Source organism: Phyllobates terribilis, unplaced genomic scaffold (genome assembly GCF_046119375.1).
Source record: "Phyllobates terribilis strain yellow unplaced genomic scaffold, ASM4611937v1 Scaffold_1__5_contigs__length_1240528914, whole genome shotgun sequence".
Lineage (NCBI taxonomy): Eukaryota > Metazoa > Chordata > Amphibia > Anura > Dendrobatidae > Phyllobates > Phyllobates terribilis.
This window is the reverse complement of record NW_027362761.1, coordinates 1232896832-1232919055: the sequence shown is the minus strand read 5'-3', so window position 1 is coordinate 1232919055 and position 22224 is coordinate 1232896832. Positions and strand designations below refer to the sequence as shown.

At 49.0% G+C, this 22224-nt stretch overlaps 1 protein-coding gene across 5 annotated transcripts in view; it reads right to left on the bottom strand.

The window, feature by feature from the left end:
- RTKN (rhotekin) overlaps nucleotides 1-22224 on the bottom strand; it is a 125762-nt gene that overhangs the window by 89035 nt on the left and 14503 nt on the right. The window contains exons 1-2 of one of the 5 annotated variants that reach the window (XM_073650180.1): nucleotides 12265-12430; nucleotides 9473-9612 (exon numbers count right to left, since the gene is read on the bottom strand). The exons of 2 other annotated variants lie outside the window; for them this stretch is intronic. In XM_073650180.1, coding sequence (XP_073506281.1) covers nucleotides 9473-9612; nucleotides 12265-12415 — 291 coding nt within the window. In that variant the 5' untranslated portion in view covers nucleotides 12416-12430. Of the gene's footprint in view, nucleotides 1-9472; nucleotides 9613-12264; nucleotides 12431-22224 lie in introns of those variants that run through there. 2 more of the 5 variants (XM_073650187.1, XM_073650205.1) reach the window with 2 other exon arrangements.

Below are 22224 nucleotides of genomic sequence, written 5' to 3'. Positions count from 1 at the left end.
CTGCCACCTCTTTACCCGCAACAGCCAGCGTGATTGGCAGGTCCTCATTTTCTTTGGAGGTGGTAACACCAGCTGGTGTTGAGCGCTGTCCGACATCGATAGCACCACCTTTGGATCAAGGCAACCTAACATGTCCGCCTGCATCTTCCTCACAGACCGGCAGTTTGCCGGGGACACCCTTATCAACCCCGTCTAAGCACAATAGCCAGCCCTCGGTCCCTCAGATGTGGACAAGTAAAAGACCATTTCCTCCTAGCCATGAGAAAGCTAAGAGGTTGAATTTCACCATCTGCAAGCTCTTGGCTACAGAAATGCTGCCTTTCCGCCTGGTGGACACAGAGGATTTTCAAGACCTTATGTCCGTCGCAGTGCCCCAGTACCAGATGCCTAGTCGGCACTACTTGTCAAAGAAAGGTGTGCCTGCGCTCCACCAGCATGTCGCACACAACATCACCGCTTCTTTGAGAAACTCTGTGTGTGACAGGGTGCATTTCACCACAGAGACTTGGATGAGTAGGCATGGACAGGGGCGTTACATGTCGCTGACTGGGCACTGGGTAACTATGGTGACAGCAGGACAAGGGGCTGCTGTCCAAGTCTTGCCGTCCCCACGAGTTGTGCGTCAATCCTCTTTATGTCAAAGTTCCTCCACTGCTTCTGCCTCCTCAACCTCCTCTCGGTCTTCCACCTGCACCCAAAGCCTGTCTGGTCATGCCACAAGCTTTCTAACTGCGCAGAAGGGATCCTGCACACCTCCTTACTATGCTGGCAGTAGGGCTCAACGTCATCAGGCGGTTTTTACATTGAAATGTCTGGGAAATGTGAGTCACACAGCTGAGGAGTTGTGGTCAGCTCTGGAGAACCAATTTCATGAATGGTTGTCTCCACTGGACCTGAAACCAGGGAAGGCCGTGTGCGACAATGCTGCAAACCTGGGTGCGGCCCTTCGCCGGGGCAATGTCACACACGTGCCTTGTATGGCTCACGTGTTGAACCTGGTTGTCCAGCAATTTTTAGCCCACTTCCGCCGTTCGCATCCTGCACCAAGGCAGCAGGCATGTGAGGGTGGGGGAGATGGTTTTACCAGGGCGCATGGTAGCAGCCAAACTAGTGAGGAAGGTGCAGGAGCCCAGGAAGAAGTGGAGGACGAACTGATGGAAGACTCATCAGATGAGGGAGACCTTGATCACATTTCTGTTGTGCGAGGTTGGGGGGAGAGGACAGAGGAAGGAAGCATGATTGTTACCTCGCCACCAACACAACAGGGACTTGGTGCTCCTGGATGCGCAACACACATGAGTGCCTACTTGCTGCACTACCTGCAACATGACCCTCGAATTGTGAGAATTAGAAATAATCCTGACTACTGGGTTGCCACACTGTTAGATCCCCGGTACAAAAGTAAATTTGCAGAAATTATTCCTGCCATAGAAAGGGATGCACGCATGCAGGAGTATCAGCAGAGACTGTTGCAGAATCTTACATGTGCTTTTCCACAAAATACCAGTGGTGCACGTAGTGAATCTCACAGTTCCAACTTGCCAACCGTGGGACCGTCAAGTGTTCAGCACTCAAACCGTAACAGAACCACAGTATCTGCTGGTAACATCAATTTTGCGGAATCATTTCACCACTTTTTTAGCCCATCCTTTGCAAGGCCACAGGAGACAAGAAGTCTGACACATAGTCAACGCCTAGAGACGATGGTACAGGAGTATCTCCAAGTAAACATTGAAGCCACGACTGTGTCACTGGACCCTTGCTCTTTTTGGGCTTCCAATCTGGATAAATGGCCGGAGCTAGCCACTTACGCCTTGGAGATCTTGTCATGCCCCGCAGCCAGCGTTCTGTCTGAACGTGTGTTCAGCGCTGCTGGTGGTGTGCTGACAGATAAGCGCACGCGGCTCTCCACTGATAATGCAGACAGACTCACGTTCATAAAGATGAACAAATCATGGATCCGAAACGACTTTTCTACCCCTGTGTCATCCTGGGGAGAGTAAAAGCTTGATGATTGGTTAAAATCACCCTACCAACCGTTTTAAGCTTTCAAATTACTAATCATGTTTATCTGTATCTTGGCTGGAAAATAATTTGGGCTTTGTAGCAGTGTGCAGCACTGATCCTATTAGGCCATCTATACTAAAGCTTCACCAGATTTAAAATTACTAATCATGTTTATCTGTATCTTGACTGGAAAATAATTTGGGCTTTGTAGCAGTGTGCAGCACTGATCCTATTAGGCCATCTATAATAAGCTCCACCAGATTTAAAATTACTAATCATGTTTATCTGTATCTTGACTGGAAAATAATTTGGGCTTTGTAGCAGTGTGCAGCACTGATCCTATTAGGCCATCTATAATAAGCTTCACCAGATTTAAAATTAAAAATAATTTTTAGCTGCATCTAGCCCGGAAAATAATTTTGGGGCTCCGAGATGCGCAAGACACATAAGTGCCTTCTTGCTGCACTACCTGCAGCATGACCCTCATATTGTCAGAATTCGAAGTAATCATGACTACTGGGTTGCCACACTCTTAGATCCCCCAAACTTTTCGATCAACCTTTTCATTTTAATAAAGACCAAAAAAATGGTCATTTTTGAAATTATAAGCATTAGCAGGTTGTTAGAAACTGAAATCAAACAGTTTTCAACTCAAAACTTTATTCTAGGTGATGTTACATTTTCACATAGGACCCCTTGTTGGAAAGGAGCTTCTGAACTCTCTCGTCCATTGAATTTGTCAGGTTTTGGATGGTTTCTGCTTCAATTGTTTTGCATGAGGACAGAATACCCTCCCAGAGCTGTTGCTTAGATGTGAACTGCCTCCCGCCATCATAGACACTCCTTTTAATGATGCTCCAAAGGTTCTGAATGGGGTAGAGGTCAGGGGAGCATGGGGGTCACACCATAAGTTTGTCCCCTTTTATGCCCATATCAGCCAGAGATGCAGATGTTTTATGTGCAGCATGAGACGGGGCATTATCATGCAGAAAAATGATCTTGCTGTGAAATACACGGTTCTTCTTCTTGAACCATGGCAGGAAGTGCTGTTTGAGAAAATCCACATACATTATGGAGTTCATCTTTAGCGCCTTCAGGGATCCTAAAGGGGCCGACAATCTCTCTCCCCATGATTCCAGCCCAAAACATTACTCCACCTCCTCCTTGTTGGCGCTGTAGCCGTGTTTGCGTGGGGTGTCCATCAACCAGCCATCCTCCACTCCATCCATCTGGACCATCGAGCGCTGCACGACACTCATCCGTGAACAAAACAGTTTTGAAATCAGTCTTCATGTAATGTTTGGCCCACTGGAGCCGTTTCTGCTTGTGTGAAGTGGATAGAGGAGGTCGACAGGATGGCGCATGCACAGCTGCAAACCTCTGAAGGACCCTGCATCTTGTTGTTCGGGGGACGTTGGAGGCACAAGCAGCTTCAAAAACTTGTCTGCTGCTATGACAAGGCTTTTTTGCCGCTGCTCTTTCAACCTGACGTAATTGCCTGTAGGAAAGAGTCCTCAATTTGCCCTTATCAGCACGCACACGTGTGTACTGTGAATCAGCTACATACTTCTTGATTGTGCGATGATCACGATGAAGTGTCTTGGCAATGTTCATTGTAGTCATGCCTTGACCTAAACACTCCACAATTTGTTGCTTCTCAGCAGCCGACACATCCTTTTTCTTTCCCATTTTGGCAGAAAATGTAGGCTGCTTAATAATGTGGGACAGCCTTCTTAAGTAGTCTTGCCTTTCATTGGACACACCTGCCAAACTAATTAGCACAGGTGTCTGCAATTGCTTACAGTGATATAAAGAGCCCTGACACACATCACCATCAATGAGTTTAACTGACAAACAAACAAATTCTTCCCTTATCACTCCTAAACACTTTTTGCATAATAATTTGGAACGCAGTGTACATGTGCTTTTCCACAAAACACCAGTGGTTCACGTAGTGAATCTTACAGTTCTAACTTGCCAACCGTGGTCTGTATGGAGTTGTTCAATAAAGGGACCAAAATTAAGATAACATAGATGGGAGAGGTCTCTATGAATAGGAATTCCTAAGTATTTGATACCCTGTGAGGGCCAGGCAAAGGGAAAGTTGGGCTGGATGGAATCCTGTATGGATTTGGGGAGGGAGACATCGAGGGCCTCAGACTTCGCTGCATTGATTTTAAAATTTGACCATGTAACAAAGTGATCTATTTCAGCCATAACAGCATGGATGGATATATGTGATTGAGTGATATATACTAGGACATCATCAGCAAATAGAGAGCACTTGTACTCGGTGCCTCCCACCTCAATCCACCTAATATTGGGGTTATGGCGAATTGATGAGAGCAGGTGCTCCGTCACTAGGATGTATAAGAGAGGGGACAGAGGACATCACTGCCTTGTCCCATTGGTGATTGTGAAAGGTGATGAAAATGTTCTGACGCGCCCCCTGGGCCTTGGGACACCCGGAGCCGGACCCTTTTTGGTGGATGCTGGTGGTTGTAGTCTTCGTGGCGGCGACCCGGTTCCGTGGCTCAGGGCGGTCAAACCAGTGGCGGAACTATTTATGTGGTTTTGATGTTTAAATGTCCGACTACGCCACCCGTGGATTGCGGTCAGAGTGAACCGCCGCTCCAGGGCAGACCGCTGAGGCTGGTGTTGTGGGTGCAGCAGAGCGTAGCATAACTCCCCACGGGAGGAGTATAGCCTCAGGGCAGTGTATGCGGAGGATGGGGGTGATGGTGCAGGGCAGCAGCAGTAATGACACGGAGTCAGTGATGCAGTTCAGGGCCTTTACTCACAGTTCTTATTATCCAGACCACGTCTGCAGGTAACGGCTGCCCACGTCGTACTGTGCTCACCAGGTGAGGGGCTCAGACAACTCCCAGATAACTTTGGAGCACTTCACAGGACCCCCTTTGTGTGTCCTTTGTCTGGCCTTTCTTACCAACACTTCTGTCCGGCTGCCTCGGGCCTCCTCTTGGTAAACTTGGCGTCAGTTTCCCTGACCCTATGTGGTGCCTTCCTAGCGGGTGTAGCGAGGGGCTGCGCCACATAAAATGTCACAGCCTCCGGTTTCTAGCTGAGGGTCGTTTCCTGCCTCCACTAGTTCGGGGACCGGTCTCCCCCTTTGGCCTGACCCCTCCACGCAGGTGGATTCGGGCGTGCGGTGGCGACTCGCCCGTCCGCACCCCTGGGATCCCTTCATTCCTCGTTCCTGGAGCCTTCTCCGCTCCTCTTCCTTCCTTCTCCCTCTTCCAGGCCTGGGCCTCTGTTACTAGGCCCGCCTCCGGAGCAGAGCTCATGCAGAGCCCCTGCTCCCTGCCACTTCTGCTCAGACTTCTCTGCACTGAACTAAGATGGTGCCCACCTTTTATACTCCCTTCTCAATGCACCCAGGAACTGCTTCCTCCCTGCTCCTGCACTACAGGGTTCCCCTTCCTCAGTGTTCCCTCCCCCCACTCCAGCCAGGGACAGGGACTGTCGTGCCCATCTCAGGGGCATATTGGTCGCCCTGCCCCACGGCAATGTGGTGTAATGCATGCAGGTGTCGGGTCCTGATCCACACTCCATCCTTACCTGAGAGTGAGATATCACACCTCTGGGTGAGGTGCAATACCTCTGTAGCAACCGAGCCCTCAGGGTGCTACAGTTCCATTTATCTTCAGCCTAGGTGACGTATTGCGATACAGGGCCGTGATTTTGGCTATAAAAGGGTCCCCTAGACCCCTACCCCAAGCTTTTTAAGAGAATCATATATGGCGTGCCAGGAGACTCTATGGAATGCTTTCTCAGCATCCAACGAGAGTATCTAATTACAAATTTTTAACTGCATCTAGCCCAGGAAATACTTTGTGCCTAGTAGCAGTGTCTGCTAGTCAGCGGATTATCCCGGCTGTTAAGCAAGCTGCACCATCTGTAGTTTAGACACTTAATTTTTTCAAAGGAAATGCTTCGGGACCACGGGATACTTAGTGAAGAGCATCAGGAGGCACCCCAAGGCATAGGGGCTGGGACTGGCGGTAGGATGCCTTGCGGTGGACAGCCGAGCTCGATCCTTATAAAAGCTTTTTAACTGCAGCAGCTTTAGTGGACGCTACTGGAGCTGGAATTACCGCGGCTGCTGGCATGAGACTTGCCCTCCAATAGATCCTTGTAAATGGATTTAAAGTGTATTCATTCAAATTAGAGGGACAATTTAAATTAAAAAGCTTAGAGCTGCCTCCACCACAGGGGGGCTCGCTCGACCCACCAGCGGACAGGCACCAGTATTGGGAGAGGGGGGCTGGCCGTCAGGGTTCACCGCGGCTCTGGCACAAACCCGGCGACACGGAGGTGGCAGGAGCGGACTGGCCGTGTCGGCTTCTCACTTTTTGGATTTTAGAAGGGCATGACATGCCTATATCTGTGTCTCCCCCTCCTTTTACTCCTCCACCTCTTTTCTTTTCTCATGACTATATGTACTTGTCACTTTTCCATGTGTTAGTTGTGTCTTCTGAGCAGTTTGTCAGCTTTTGGACACCTTTGAAGGTGTTTTCTATGTGTTTCTATGTGTTTTTGTTTGCCTGCCATTGGTTTTAACGGTGTTCGACGAACAGTTCGACGAACAGTTCGGCGAACACACGGGTGTTCGACGAACCGAACTCGAACACTACGGGGGTGGCTCAACACTACTCTCCGACTCCTATACCAATATATAAACTTTCCATATACAGCATGTTGCGAATTCATGGTTTTCATCATTACACAGATAATACAATCGCAGTCACAATCAGGAGTGTCGGGGCTGAGCACACCCATTGCAGAAATGTCCAGAACGTCCACTCAGCTTCCAGAAAGTTCTTGTATGAGGTTCCAAGCGTTAAGAGAATTTTCTTTTCCAAATATTATCTTGTGTGGTCTTTGGGACATCATGTCCCTCCACAATCTGCTCTTCTCTCCATTAGAATTCATGAAAAGGGTTAAGCTTGTGACGTTAGCAGTGTGGGGGCGCAACAGACCCCAATGTCATGTGAAAATGTCAGGACATAAGACACAGAAATCATTGTGTGATCGGTTTCTGAGATGGAGCCTGGCAGCCCCTGACATAATCCTACAGATGTCTGCGGGGACGCTTCATACAGACCTCACCATACAGTACACATCCATACAATGCAGAGCAGGGAGAGTGGGGGCCATGTGGCCCCAAATCACCTTCCGAAACCTATCCGGAATTTCTATGTGGGTTCACGCTCATATCCGGCACCTCTTTGGTGGCTTGTGTCTAGAAACTCCATTGGGAATCCTGTTCATCACCACCGTGAGGGCTCATGTCTGCCATGTTTCTTTGTAATTGAACTTAGCACATTGCTATATCTTTGACACTACCACTTTCTTGCACGGACATGTATTAATATGTCACGACAGTGTATTTAGCAGCTGATGGCAAGGTCCGGTGCCAGACATCACCACCAGCTGTTTGCAGGATCCAGTACCAGACATCATCAGCTGATGGAGGGGTCCAGCTCTGGATAACTTCACTAGCTGATGGTGGGGTCCAGCAGTGGACACCATCACCAGCTGATGGAGGGGTCCAGCAGTGGACATCTTCACCAGCTGATGGAGGGGTCCAGCAGTGGACATCTTCACCAGCTGATGGAGGGGTCCAGCAGGGGACATCATCTTCACCAGCTGATGGCAGGGTCCAGCAGGGGACATCATCTTCACCAGCTGATGGAGGGGTCCAGCAGGGGACATCATCTTCACCAGCTGATGGAGGGGTCCAGCAGTGGACATCTTCACCATCTGATGGTGGGGTCCAGCAGGGGACATCTTCACCATCTGATGGCGGGGTCCAGCAGGGGACATCATCTTCACCATCTGATGGCGGGGTCCAGCAGGGGACATCATCTTCACCATCTGATGGCGGGGTCCAGCAGGGGACATCTTCACCATCTGATGGCGGGGTCCAGCAGTGGACATCTTCACCAGCTGATGGAGGGGTCCAGCAGTGGACATCTTCACCAGCTGATGGAGGGGTCCAGCAGTGGACATCTTCACCATCTGATGGCGGGGTCCAGCAGGGGACATCATCTTCACCAGCTGATGGAGGGGTCCAGCAGGGGACATCATCTTCACCAGCTGATGGAGGGGTCCAGCAGGGGACATCATCTTCACCAGCTTATGGAGGGGTCCAGCAGGGGACATCATCTTCACCAGCTGATGGAGGGGTCCAGCAGGGGACATCATCTTCACCAGCTTATGGAGGGGTCCAGCAGGGGACATCATCTTCACCAGCTTATGGAGGGGTCCAGCAGGGGACATCATCTTCACCAGCTGATGGAGGGGTCCAGCAGGGGACATCATCTTCACCAGCTGATGGAGGGGTCCAGCAGGGGACATCATCTTCACCAGCTGATGGAGGGGTCCAGCAGTGGACATCTTCTTCACCAGCTGTTGGCGGGGTCCAGCAGTGGACATCTTCTTCACCAGCTGATGGAGGGGTCCAGCAGTGGACATCTTCTTCACCAGCTGTTGGCAGGGTCCAGCAGTGGACATCTTCTTCACCAGCTGATGGAGGGGTCTATCTCTGGACAACTTCACTAGCTGATGGTGGGGTCCAGCAGTGGACACCATCACCAGCTGATGGTGGGGCCCAGCAGTGGACATCTTCACCAGCTGATGGCGGAGTCCAGCTCTGGACATCTTCACCAGCTAATGGAGGGGTCCAGCAGTGGACATCTTCTTCACCAGCTGATGGCAGGGTCCAGCAGGGGACATCATCTTCACCAGCTGATGGCGGGGTCCAGTAGTGGACATCTTCACCAGCTGATGGAGGGGTCCATCTCTGGACAACTTCACTAGCTGATGGTGGGGTCCAGCAGTGGACACCATCACCAGCCGATGGTGGGGCCCAGCAGTGGACATCTTCACCAGCTGATGGCGGAGTCCAGCTCTGGACATCTTCTCCAGCTGATGGAGGGGTCCAGCAGTGGACATCTTCTTCACCAGCTGATGGAGGGGTCCAGCAGTGGACATCTTCACCAGCTGATGAAGGGGTCCAGTAGTGGACATCTTCTTCACCAGCTGATGAAGGGGTCCAGCAGTGGACATCTTCTTCACCAGCTGATGGAGGGGTCCAGCAGTGGACATCTTCTTCACCAGCTGATGGAGGGGTCCAGCAGTGGACATCTTCTTCACCAGCTGATGGAGGGGTCCAGCAGTGGACATCTTCACCAGCTAATGGAGGGGTCCATCTCTGGACAACTTCACTAGCTGATGGCGGGGTCCAGCAGCGGACATCTTCTTCACCACCGCTGTGTGGTATTCTCTACACTGAGACACTGTAACGAGCCCTCAGCTGTGAGCAGAACTAGGTCAGTAGGTCTCGCATACATAACGTATAATCTATAAAGGGCCCGGGTGGTGAGGGGCCGTCACATAGAGTGGGCTACGTACGGATGCGATCTGTAGGGTGATGGGTTACCTGCAGGCTGAGGGCGATCTGCCGGATGTACAACATGTTCATGTCCTGTAGGATCCACAACTTCTCCTCCATATCCGACCACAGATCCGGGGGCTCCAATGGGCGACCCTTGTCCTGCGCCATCGCCACACCCCGATTCCCTGCAAACTAGCATCTGTCACCCCAACACCCGGTGACCCGAGCCCAGAGGAGACCGCTGCACCCCAGAGTTATAATGAAGGCAGAGTGTTATACAGGGGAAGGAGGGGACACAACGTTATAGAGAGGGGCCCAGCACACCGATACAACGAAGACGATATTACAGTGTTATACCGGGAGCAGGAGATTATAGCGTTATAATGAGTCCGGAGCGTTATACCGGGAGCAGGAGATTATAGCGTTATACTGAGTCCGGAGCGTTATACCGGGAGCAGATTATAGCGTTATAATGAGTCCGGAGCGTTATACCGGGAGCAGGAGATTATAGCGTTATAGTGAGTCCGGAGCGTTATACCGGGAGCAGGAGATTATAGCGTTATACTGAGTCCGGAGCGTTACACCGGGAGCAGGAGATTATAGCGTTATAGTGAGTCCGGAGCGTTACACCGGGAGCAGGAGATTATAGCGTTATACTGAGTCCGGAGCGTTACACCGGGAGCAGGAGATTATAGCGTTATACTGAGTCCGGAGCGTTACACCGGGAGCAGGAGATTATAGCGTTATAGTGAGTCCGGAGCGTTATACCGGGAGCAGGAGATTATAGCGTTATACTGAGTCCGGAGCGTTATACCGGGAGCAGGAGATTATAGCGTTATAATGAGTACGGAGCGTTATACCGGGAGCAGGAGATTATAGAGTTATAATGAGTCCGGAGCGTTACACCGGGAGCAGGAGATTATAGCGTTATAATGAGTCCGGAGCGTTACACCGGGAGCAGGAGATTATAGAGTTATAATGAGTCCGGAGCGTTATACCGGGAGCAGGAGATTATAGAGTTATAATGAGTCCGGAGCGTTATACCGGGAGCAGGAGATTATAGAGTTATAATGAGTCCGGAGCGTTATACCGGGAGCAGGAGATTATAGCGTTATACTGAGTCCGGAGCGTTATACCGGGAGCAGATTATAGCGTTATAATGAGTCCGGAGCGTTATACCGGGAGCAGGAGATTATAGCGTTATAGTGAGTCCGGAGCGTTATACCGGGAGCAGGAGATTATAGCGTTATACTGAGTCCGGAGCGTTACACCGGGAGCAGGAGATTATAGCGTTATAGTGAGTCCGGAGCGTTACACCGGGAGCAGGAGATTATAGCGTTATACGGAGTCCGGAGCGTTACACCGGGAGCAGGAGATTATAGCGTTATACTGAGTCCGGAGCGTTATACCGGGAGCAGGAGATTATAGCGTTATAGTGAGTCCGGAGCGTTATACCGGGAGCAGGAGATTATAGCGTTATACTGAGTCCGGAGCGTTATACCGGGAGCAGGAGATTATAGCGTTATAATGAGTACGGAGCGTTATACCGGGAGCAGGAGATTATAGAGTTATAATGAGTCCGGAGCGTTACACCGGGAGCAGGAGATTATAGCGTTATAATGAGTCCGGAGCGTTACACCGGGAGCAGGAGATTATAGAGTTATAATGAGTCCGGAGCGTTATACCGGGAGCAGGAGATTATAGAGTTATAATGAGTCCGGAGCGTTATACCGGGAGCAGGAGATTATAGAGTTATAATGAGTCCGGAGCGTTATACCGGGAGCAGGAGATTATAGAGTTATAATGAGTCCGGAGCGTTATACCGGGAGCAGGAGATTATAGCGTTATACTGAGTCCGGAGCGTTATACCGGGAGCAGGAGATTATAGCGTTATAATGAGTCCGGAGCGTTATACCGGGAGCAGGAGATTATAGCGTTATAATGAGTCCGGAGCGTTATACCGGGAGCAGGAGATTATAGCGTTATAATGAGTCCAGAGCGTTATACCGGGAGCAGGAGATTATAGCGTTATAATGAGTCCGGAGCGTTATACCGGGATCAGGAGATTATAGCGTTATAATGAGTCCGGAGCGTTATACCGGGAGCAGGAGATTATAGCGTTATAATGAGTCCGGAGCGTTATACCGAGAGCAGGAGATTATAGAGTTATTATGAGTCCGGAGCGTTATACCGGGAGCAGGAGATTATAGCGTTATACTGAGTCCGGAGCGTTACACCGGGAGCAGGAGATTATAGCGTTATACTGAGTCCGGAGCGTTATACCGGGATCAGGAGATTATAGCGTTATAATGAGTCTGGAGGGTTATACCGGGAACAGGAGATTATAGAGTTATAATGAGTCCGGAGCGTTATACCGGGAGCAGGAGATTATAGTGTTATACTGAGTCCGGAGCGTTATACCGGGAGCAGGAGATTATAGCGTTATAATGAGTCCGGAGCGTTATACCGGGAGCAGGAGATTATAGCGTTATAATGAGTCCGGAGCGTTATACCGAGAGCAGGAGATTATAGAGTTATTATGAGTCCGGAGCGTTATACCGGGAGCAGGAGATTATAGCGTTATAATGAGTCCGGAGCGTTATACCGGGAGCAGGAGATTATAGCGTTATAATGAGTCCGGAGCGTTATACCGGGAGCAGGAGATTATAGTGTTATACTGAGTCCGGAGCGTTATACCGGGAGCAGGAGATTATAGCGTTATAATGAGTCCGGAGCGTTATACCGGGAGCAGGAGATTATAGCGTTATAATGAGTCCGGAGCGTTATACCGGGAGCAGGAGATTATAGTGTTATAATGACACGTCGGGGGCACTGACCAGGGTGAGGGGTGGTATTTCGGGGTCCCCTATATACACACATATGAGGTCCCGCTTGCTGCTGTCCCCGTGTCCACGTCCTTCTCCTTCTCTTCCTCTCCAGCACTTTCCTTCCGCCTCTTGCCTGTCCCTCCTGCTCAAAGACCACCATTCATAGCCGGCCTCCCCTCCCCCAGCCACACATTAACCCCTCACACACTGCACGCCTAACTAACCTTACAGTATATACAGCCGGTCACATCCCAAATCATAGGAATCTCCAATATAGCCACGGACTGCAGGAGGTTATATACATACAGTACAGACCAAAAGTTTGGACACACCTTCTCATTTAAAGATGTTTCTGTATTTTCTTGACTATGAAAATTGTACATTCACACTGAAGGCATCAAAACTATGAATTACCACATGTGGAATTATATACTTAACAAAAAAGTGTGAAACAGCTGAAAATATGTCTTATATTCTAGGGTCTTCACAGTAGCCCCCTTTTGCTTTGATGACTGCTTTGCACACTCTTGGCATTCTCTTGATGAGCTTCAAGAGGTAGTCACCGGAAATGGTTTTCACTTCACAGGTGTGCCCTGTCAGGTTTAATAAGTGGGATTTCTTGCCTTATAAATGGGGTTGGGACCATCAGTTGTGTTGTGCAGAAGTCTGGTGAATACACAGCTGATAGTCCTACTGAATAGACTGTTAGCTGCTTTTTACTTGCCATAATACAAATTCTAAGTAAAGAAAAACGAGTGGCCATCATTACTTTAAGAAATGAAGGTCAGTCAGTGCGAAAAATTGGGAAAACTTTGAAAGTGTCCCCAAGTGCAGTTGCAAAAACCATCAAGCGCTACAAAGAAGCTGGCTCACATGAGGACCGCCCCAGGAAAGGAAGACCAAGAGTCACCTCTGCTTCTGAGGATAAGTTTATCCGAGTCACCAGCCTCAGAAATCGCAGGTTAACAGCAGCTCAGATTAGAGACCAGGTCAATGCCACACAGAGTTCTAGCAGCAGACACATCTCTACAACAACTGTTAAGAGGAGACTTTGTGCAGCAGGCCTTCATGGTAAAATAGCTGCTAGGAAACCACTGCTAAGGACAGGCAACAAGCAGAAGAGACTAGTTTGGGCTAAAGAACACAAGGAATGGACATTAGACCAGTGGAAATCTGTGCTTTGGTCTGATGAGTCCAAATTTGAGATCTTTGGTTCCAACCACCGTGTCTTTGTGAGACGCAGAAAAGGTGAACGGATGGACTCTACATGCCTGGTTCCCACCGTGAAGCATGGAGGAGGTGTGATGGTGTGGGGGGGCTTTGTTGGTGAAACTGTCAGGATTTATTCAAAATTGAAGGCATACTGAACCAGCATGGCTACCACAGCATCTTGCAGCGGCATGCTATTCCATCCGGTTTGCGTTTAGTTGGACCATCATTTATTTTTCAACAGGACAATGACCCCAAACACCTCCAGGCTGTGTAAGGGCTATGTGACCAAGAAGGAGAGTGATGGGGGGCTACGCCAGATGACCTGGCCTCCACAGTCACCAGACCTGAACCCAATCGAGATGGTTTGGGGTGAGCTGGACCACAGAGAGAAGGTAAAAGGGCCAACAAGTGCTAAGCATCTCTGGGAACTCCTTCAAGATTGTTGTAAGACCATTTCCGGTGACTACCTCTTGAAGCTCATCAAGAGAATGCCAAGAGTGTGCAAAGCGGTCATCAAAGCAAAAGGGGGCTACTGTGAAGACCCTAGAATATAAGACATATTTTCAGTTGTTTCACACTTTTTTGTTGAGTATATAATTCCACATGTGGTAATTCATAGTTTTGATGCCTTCAGTGTGAATGTGCAATTATCATAGTCATGAAAATACAGAAAAATCTTTAAATGAGAAGGTGTGTCCAAACTTTTGGTCTGTACTAATTATATATATATATATATATATATATATATATATATATATATATATATATATATATATATACAGTGGTGGCCAAAAGTATTGGCACCCCTGCAATTCTGTCAGATAATACCCAGTTTCTTCCTGAAAATGATTGCAATCACAAATTCTTTGGTCTTATTATCTTCATTTAATTTTTCTTCAATGAAAAAAACACAAAAAGAATTGTCCTAAAGCCAGATTGGATATAATTCCACACCAAACCTAAAAAAGGGGGTGGACAGAAGTATTGGCACTGTTTGATGCATCCTGTGATGCTTCTGTAATTGGTGTAATTAACAGCACCTGTAACTTACCTGTGGCACCTAACAGCTGTTGGCAATAACTAAATCACACTTGCAGCCAGTTAACATGGATTAAAGTTGACTCAACCTCTGTCCTGTGTCCTTGTGTGTACCACATTGAGCATGGAGAGAAGAAAGAAGACCAAAGAACTGTCTGAGGACTTGAGAAACCAAATTGTGAGGAAGCATGAGCAATCTCAAGGCTACAAGTCCATCTCCAAAGACCTGAATGTTCCTGTGTCTTCCGTGCGCAGTGTCATCAAGAAGTGTAAAGCCCATGGCACTGTGGCTAACCTCCCTAGATGTGGACGGAAAAGAAAAGTTGACGAGAGATTTCAACACAAGATTGTGCGGATGGTGGATAAAGAACCTCGACTAACATCCAAACAAGTTCAAGCTGCCCTGCAGTCCGAGGGTACAACAGTTTCAACCCGTACTATCCATCGGCGTCTGAATGAAAAGGGACTGTATGGTAGGATACCCAGGAAGACCCCACTTCTTACCCCGAGACATAAAAAAGCCAGGCTGGAGTTTGCCAAAACTTACCTGAGAAAGCCTAAAACGTTTTGGAAGAATGTTCTCTGGTCAGATGAGACAAAAGTAGAGCCTTTTGGGAAAAAGCATCAACATAGAGTGTACAGGAAAAAAAAAGAGGCATTCAAAGAAAAGAACACAGTCCCTACAGTCAAACATGGCGGAGGTTCCCTGATGTTTTGGGGTTGCTTTGCTGCCTCTGGCACTGGACTGCTTGACCGTGTGCATGGCATTATGAAGTCTGAAGACTACCAACACATTTTGCAGCATAATGTAGGGCCCAGTGTGAGAAAGCTGGGTCTCCCTCAGAGGTCATGGGTCTTCCAGCAGGACAATGACCCAAAACACACTTCCAAAAGCACTATAAAATGGTTTGAGAGAAAGCACTGGAGACTTCTAAGGTGGCCAGCAATGAGTCCAGACCTGAATCCCATAGAACACCTGTGGAGAGATCTCAAAATGGCAGTTTGGAGAAGGCACCCTTCAAATATCAGGGACCTGGAGGAGTTTGCCAAAGGAGAATGGTCTACAATTCCAGCAGAGCATTGTAAGAAACTCATTGATGGTTACCGGAAGCGGCTGTTCCCAGTTATTTTGGCTAAAGGTTGTGCAACCAAGTATTAGGCTGAGGGTGCCAATACTTTTGTCCGGCCCTTTTTTGGAGTTTTGTGTGAAATGATCAATGATTTGATTTTTGCTTCATTCTCTTTTGTGTTTTTTTCCTTGCAAGCAAATTAAATGAAGATAATAAGATCAAAGAATTTGTGATTGCAATCATTTTCAGGAAGAAACTGAGTATTATCTGACAGAATTGCAGGGGTGCCAATACTTTTGGCCACCACTGTATATATATTGTAATGCAGCGACTTGCTGGCATTACTGTAAATGGTCCAGGATGTGTTTTTCCTGACCATGTACCTTCCCCCTCAGGTGACTGGTCACATGACTGTGACATAGCACAGGTCCTGCGCGCACAGAATGTCTGTCTGATCACATGACAGTGACATCAGCAAGGTCCTGTCAGTATGTGTGTGTGTGTGTGCACGGGATGCATATATAAACCCTGCTTGATGGGTGACAGGTGTGTCCGGTGTGTTCTGTGAGAGACGCGTGAGGCCTGTTCCCGTGTGTGTGGGACACCGACCGTGTGAGGCCTAGTGAGGCCGAGTGAAGACTGGCAACCTGAAAGGTCGAGGCTGGATCCTGTGTGGATGCTAGTGGCCTTGGAAGGCAGAGGTTTGGGGAAGAGTCCTGAAAGGCAGAGCCTGGATCCTGTGTGGATGTCAGTGGCCTTTGAGGGAACGACGGCTGGAGACCCCTACCTGGGAAGCCACAAAGCCACAGTGGTGGCGGAGTAATGGACTGCAGCAGCTAAACCCGGCAAAGGTAATACCCTGTGTTATATGGACATTAATATGGACATTGCTATGTTATTACCTTGCTGAAGGCTGTACCTGGAGCGAGTGGGCCTGTGTGTCACTTGGCTCGTGAATATTATATATATGTGTGTCGGCGTGCCACTGAGTTGGACCCGGTCATATGCGGTTTATGAAGTAATAAACTGTTGAGCATTGTTTAAAAACGGAAAGACATTGCACATGTGCATTGATTGTCGCAGAGAAGCGAGTATTCCCCATTATGATGTCTAGCGCTGCCTTACATATGGTTCGAGAGTGCGGGCAGCTGCAGCCCGGTTGCTAGTGGCAACGTCAGCCCGGTTGCTAGGGGCAACGGCACAGGACGAGGGTGGATTAAAGCATCTGGCTGCAACTCGGCGGGGTTGCGAAGATTGGCGTCGCACTCAAACCTGGTTTGCTGTGGCTCGGCGGGGCTCACGAAGTTTAAAGCATCTGGCTGCAACTCGGCGGGGTTGCGAAGGTTGTTGTCGCACTCAAATCCGGTTTTGCTGTGGTTCGGCGGGGCCACGAAAATTTTCCGAGGAGAGCGGTGAAGTTCTGGTGTGAACAGTGCCCCGCGATGGCTGTGAACGGAGCAGCAAATGGGTCTGATGAGTCGGACCGCATATATGAGAAACCTCTACTGGACATGAAACTGGACATGGTGCAGGAACCACAGGAGCTGTGGGCACCATATGGAATGGCGGCAGTGGACCATTCTATGAACTCTCCGGGGGCGCCAGTGTTGTCCCAGAGTGCCCGGGGAGGTGGTAAGAGCTGTTGTGAACTAAGTCCTAAGACTATTGCTGATTTTTTTTCTAAAAATTACCCTGCCGGTGTGGTTGTTAAAAAGGGGGCGGAGTCTAAAAAAGGGGCGGATTTTCAAAACAGCGTAGAGTGCAGAAAACTGGAAATTGTTACTGGTTGTGGGTTGGTACCTCCTAAAAATGACAATGTGACCGTTGATAACGGGGGAACTCCAGTAGAAGGGGGTGACGTCAAAGTGGGAGGTGACCTGTTAGTCCACAACACCATGGGGAGTGACACAGACCCTGTAGCTGACTGTGACACTATGAAAGTAAAAAGTGAGTTCAGTCAGGAGGGGCTAGACGAGGGGAGAGAGTCCCCCTCTCGTCGTCGACGGCGCAAGGGCCACAAAAAGGTTGCTCCGGTAGTACTCCCTGAAAATGAAAATAAAGAGAATATAGTACTGTGTGCCTATGCTTCAAGTGTGGATCCTCCTTTAGAGGTAGAAGAGGAGGTGATGTTGCCAGTAGCAGCCTCCGGTACGGTACCGAATCAGAAGGATCAGGATCTGACAGCCCTGAAAGATGAGGCGGCCAGTCATGACCAAGAGCTGGAGCCTATCCGGCAGCAGTGTCAGATTGACGTGCAGCAACTAAGGGAAAACCTGGAGATCGTGTCCTCAGACCAGCTGAACCTGGAGTCTGAGCAGCAGAAAATATACCAGGTTATGAGGAACTGGCAGCGAGACGTGGAGGGAAGCAACGTGGAAATTAACCATTGGAAGGAAATGTTCTACGGAATTAAGGAGGATCGCCGCAAAATCAAGGAGGAGGTTTTTCAATTAGAGATTGACAGAGCGGTGTGTGAAGATGAGTTATGCGAGGTGAAAGATCGCTTCTCCCTGGTACAGTTAGAGCTGTCTGCCCTCAAAGAGGCGCTGCAGCATGAAGTTGCTGGGCGTGAACAAAACCTAGAACGACTGCACGAACAGTTCAACCAGGAGCTGTGTGACTCCAAGAAGGAGTGTAGTGAACGCAGTGGGGAACTGCAACAGAGTAAGAGAGATTATGAGGATCTCCTCAAGGTGAGGAAAAAACTAGAGGAGGATAAGGCGGGTGCAGAGCAAGTGCGCCAAGTGGGTGAGACCACTCTGCAAGAGACCCGTGAGGAGAATGATGATCTCCGGGGAAAGACCCTAGATCTGGAAGCTCAGGTGAAGGAGCTACAGATGTCCTGTGATACTCTCCAGAAGGCGGAGACGTACCTTAAGGAAACAATCAGCAAGATGGAAGCTGAGCGAGAGAGGATGGAGGAGTCCATCGGAAAAGCCACAGACCAGGGCCAGGAGTTGACCGCTGGTGATGGGAGGTATGAAGCAGATACCTCCTCGAGTGATGTGGGCTCGGAGGGTTCGGTGGATGTCGAAGCCGAGATCAAGCAGCTCAAGGAGTTGCTACAAACCCAGTGGACGCAAGAGAAGCGTGAGAGACTGGCTATTGAGAGCAGAGTGGGCACATTGGAGACGGAGAGGTCTGAGAGAGCTCTGCTGCTGGAAGAGCAGTTGAAGCAGGAAGAGCTTCAGAGACGGGCCGCTGAGAGGCAAGTGGCGGAGCTAGAGGAAGAAGTTTCCGGGCTCAAAAGTCGCCTGACAAAGTATCACTCAGTGAACGAGGCCTTCTTGGAGAAGGAAAAGGGCGAACACGTTGCACTCACTCCCTTATACCATGAGAAGGTGGACCTTAGGAGAGCTAAGAGAGTGTTAACCACACATAAATATGAGATGGAAGTGGTCAAGACGAAAATTCGTGAATTTGTAGCTGTGAGTCAGCTCAGGGGAAGCATACAGGGTGAAGAAGCTCGAGGTCAGTTGCCCCTGAAACCTGAGCTGGTTGATCGTCTGGAAACCACTGGTGAGACCAAAACTTCTCGGTACAAGTACCTTGTAGATGTACCCGAGGATTTGAGGGAAGAATGCACCAGTGAGTCCGTGCATGAGGAGTTTAAGAAGGCCGTGGGAGCCTGTAAGGTGTACTTGACCTCAGAAGCTAAACAGCTGGTGGTCCTGTCCACGACCGAAGTCACAGTGAAGAGGGTGGCTATCCTAAGTGACATGCACTGGCGATGTATTCGCACAAAGCGGTTTCTCCGGTTGAAGACGGAACAAGCCGTTAGACAACTGGAGTTGATGAGGAAAGCTCACAGTATGCGTGAAGAGGTCATCCGGGTGCCTCATGTTCTGGGGAGTAAGCTCGTTGGGAGAAATGGTCGAGCCATGCAGATGATGGTCAAGAAGTCTGGGGTGGTGAAAGTAAGCAGTCCACGTGATCGTCAGGACTGGATACCAGACGAAGACGGCATGGTATCATTCTCCGCTGTAGGAACAGAAGAAAGCCTGGGATATATGCGCATGCTGTTGGAGTACCAAGTGACCTACCTGCGAGAGGTAGAACAGTTGAATCTCTCTAGACTGCGAGTGAATAGACAGCATCATCTGAGCAGCAGAAGATGGCAGCCGTCTAGAAATTGTGAGACCCGACAGAGAAAGGGCCCCCTAAATAACAGAACAGCTACAGCTGAAGTTAGGGACCTTTCAAGATGTCCTGAGAGTAGTGGGCGGGGGTTTAGAGGTAGTGAGACCTCCAGTAACTCAGGTTTGAGCAGCCCATACAAACGGCCCAATAGAGGACGGGACATTACGGAGTCGAACCGGACCTTAGATACCAGGGCATGTGAGTCACACCGCTGTATGACTGACCGCTGGGAGCGGGGGAGACCTGACAAGGTTATGACTGACCGCTGGGAGCGGGGGAGGTCTGACAAGATTATGACTGACCGCTGGGAGCGGGCGAGACCTGACAAGGTTACAACTGACCGCTGGGAGCTCTGACAAGGTTACGACCCGGAAAGGTGACCTGACTAAGTCAGTGACAGTGACAAATGGTAGGTCCCTAAGGAATGGGCTAATGTCATTGACTAATATTCCAGGGGCTGAACAGCGCAATTGACAAGTACATGGTCTCTATGTGAGCTGGGGGTTATAGTGGTTGTGTATATTATGTGTTCAACCCCACAAGTTTGAACAGAGGGGGGGGATATGTAATGCAGCGACTTGCTGGCATTACGGTAATGGTCCAGGATGTGTTTTACCTGACCATGTACCTTTTCCCCTCAGGTGACTGGTCACATGACTGTGACATAGCACAGGTCCTGCACGCACAGAATGTCTGTCTGATCACATGACTGTGACATCAGCAAGGTCCTGTCAGTATGTGTGTGTGTGTGTGCACGGGATGCATATATAAACCCTGCTTGATGGGAGACAGGTGTGTCCGGTGTGTTCTGTGAGAGAGGCGTAAGGCCTGTTCCCGTGTGTGTGGGACACCGACCGTGTGAGGCCGAGTGAAGCCTGGTGCCTGAAAGGTCGAGACTGGATCCTGTGTGGATGCTAGTGGCCTTGGAAGGCAGAGGTTTGGGGAAGAGTCCTGAAAGGCAGAGCCTGGATCCTGTGTGGATGTCAGTGGCCTTTGAGGGAACGACGGCTGGAGACCCCTACCTGGGAAGCCACAAAGCCACAGTGGTGGCGGAGTAATGGACTGCAGCAGCTAAACCCGGCAAAGGTAATACCCTGTGTTATATGGACATTAATATGGACATTGCTATGTTATTACCTTGCTGAAGGCTGTACCTGGAGCGAGTGGGCCTGTGTGTCACTTGGCTCGTGAATATTATATATATGTGTGTCGGCGTGCCACTGAGTTGGACCCGGTCATATGCGGTTTATGAAGTAATAAACTGCTGAGCATTGTTTAAAAACGGAAAGACATTGCACATGTGCATTGATTGTCGCAGAGAAGCGAGTATTCCCCATTATGATGTCTAGCGCTGCCTTACAATATATATATATATATATTTACACACACACACACACACACACACACACACACACACACACACACACACACTACTGTTCAAAAGTTTGGGGTCATTTAGAAATTTCATTATTTTTTAAAGAAAAGCACTTTTTTTTTCAATGAAGCTAACATTAAATGAATCAGAAATCCACTCTATACATTGTTAATGTGGTAAATGACTATTCTAGCTGCAAACGTCTTGTTTTTATTGCGATTTCTACATAGGTGTATAGAGGCCCATTTCCAACAACCACCACTCCAGTGGTTTAATGCTACATTGTGTTTGCTAACTGTGTAAGAAGCTAATGGATGTTTAGAAAACCCTAGAAAACCCTTGCACAAGTATGTTAGCCCGGCTGAAAACGCATTGGCTGATTTGAGAAGCTATAACATTGACCTTCCTTTGAGCTAGTTGAGAATCTGGAGCATTACATTTGTTTGTTCTATGAAACCCTCAAAATGGCCAGAAAAAGAGAACTTTCATGTGAAACTCGACAGTCTATTCTTGTTCTTAGAAATGAAGGCTATTCCATGTGAGACATTGCCAAGAAACTGAAGATTTCCTCCAACGGTGTGTACTACTCCCTTCAGAGGAGAGCACAAACAGGCTCTAACCAGAGTAGAAAGAGAAGTGGGCGCCGCGCTGCACAACTGAGCAACAAGACAAGGACATTATAGGAGAGCACAAACAGGCTCTAACCAGAGTAGAAAGAGAAGTGGGAGACCCCGCTGCACAACTGAGCAACAAGACAAGGACATTATAGGAGAGCACAAACAGGCTCTAACCAGAGTAGAAAGAGAAGTGGGAGGCCCCGCTGTCCAACTGAGCAACAAGACAAGGACATTAGAGTTTCTAGTGTGAGAAATCGACGTCTCACAGCTCAACTGGCAGCTTCATTAAATAGTACACGCAAAACGCCAGTGTCAACGTCTACAGTGAAGAGGCGACTCCGGGATGCTGGCCTTCAGGGCAAAGAAAAAGCCATATCTGAGACTGGCTAATAAAAGGAAAAGATTAATATGGGCAAAAGAACACAGACATTGGACAAAGGAAGATTGGAAAAAAGTTTCATGGACAGACGAATCAAAGTTTGAGGTCTTTGGATCACACAGAAGAACATTTGTGAGA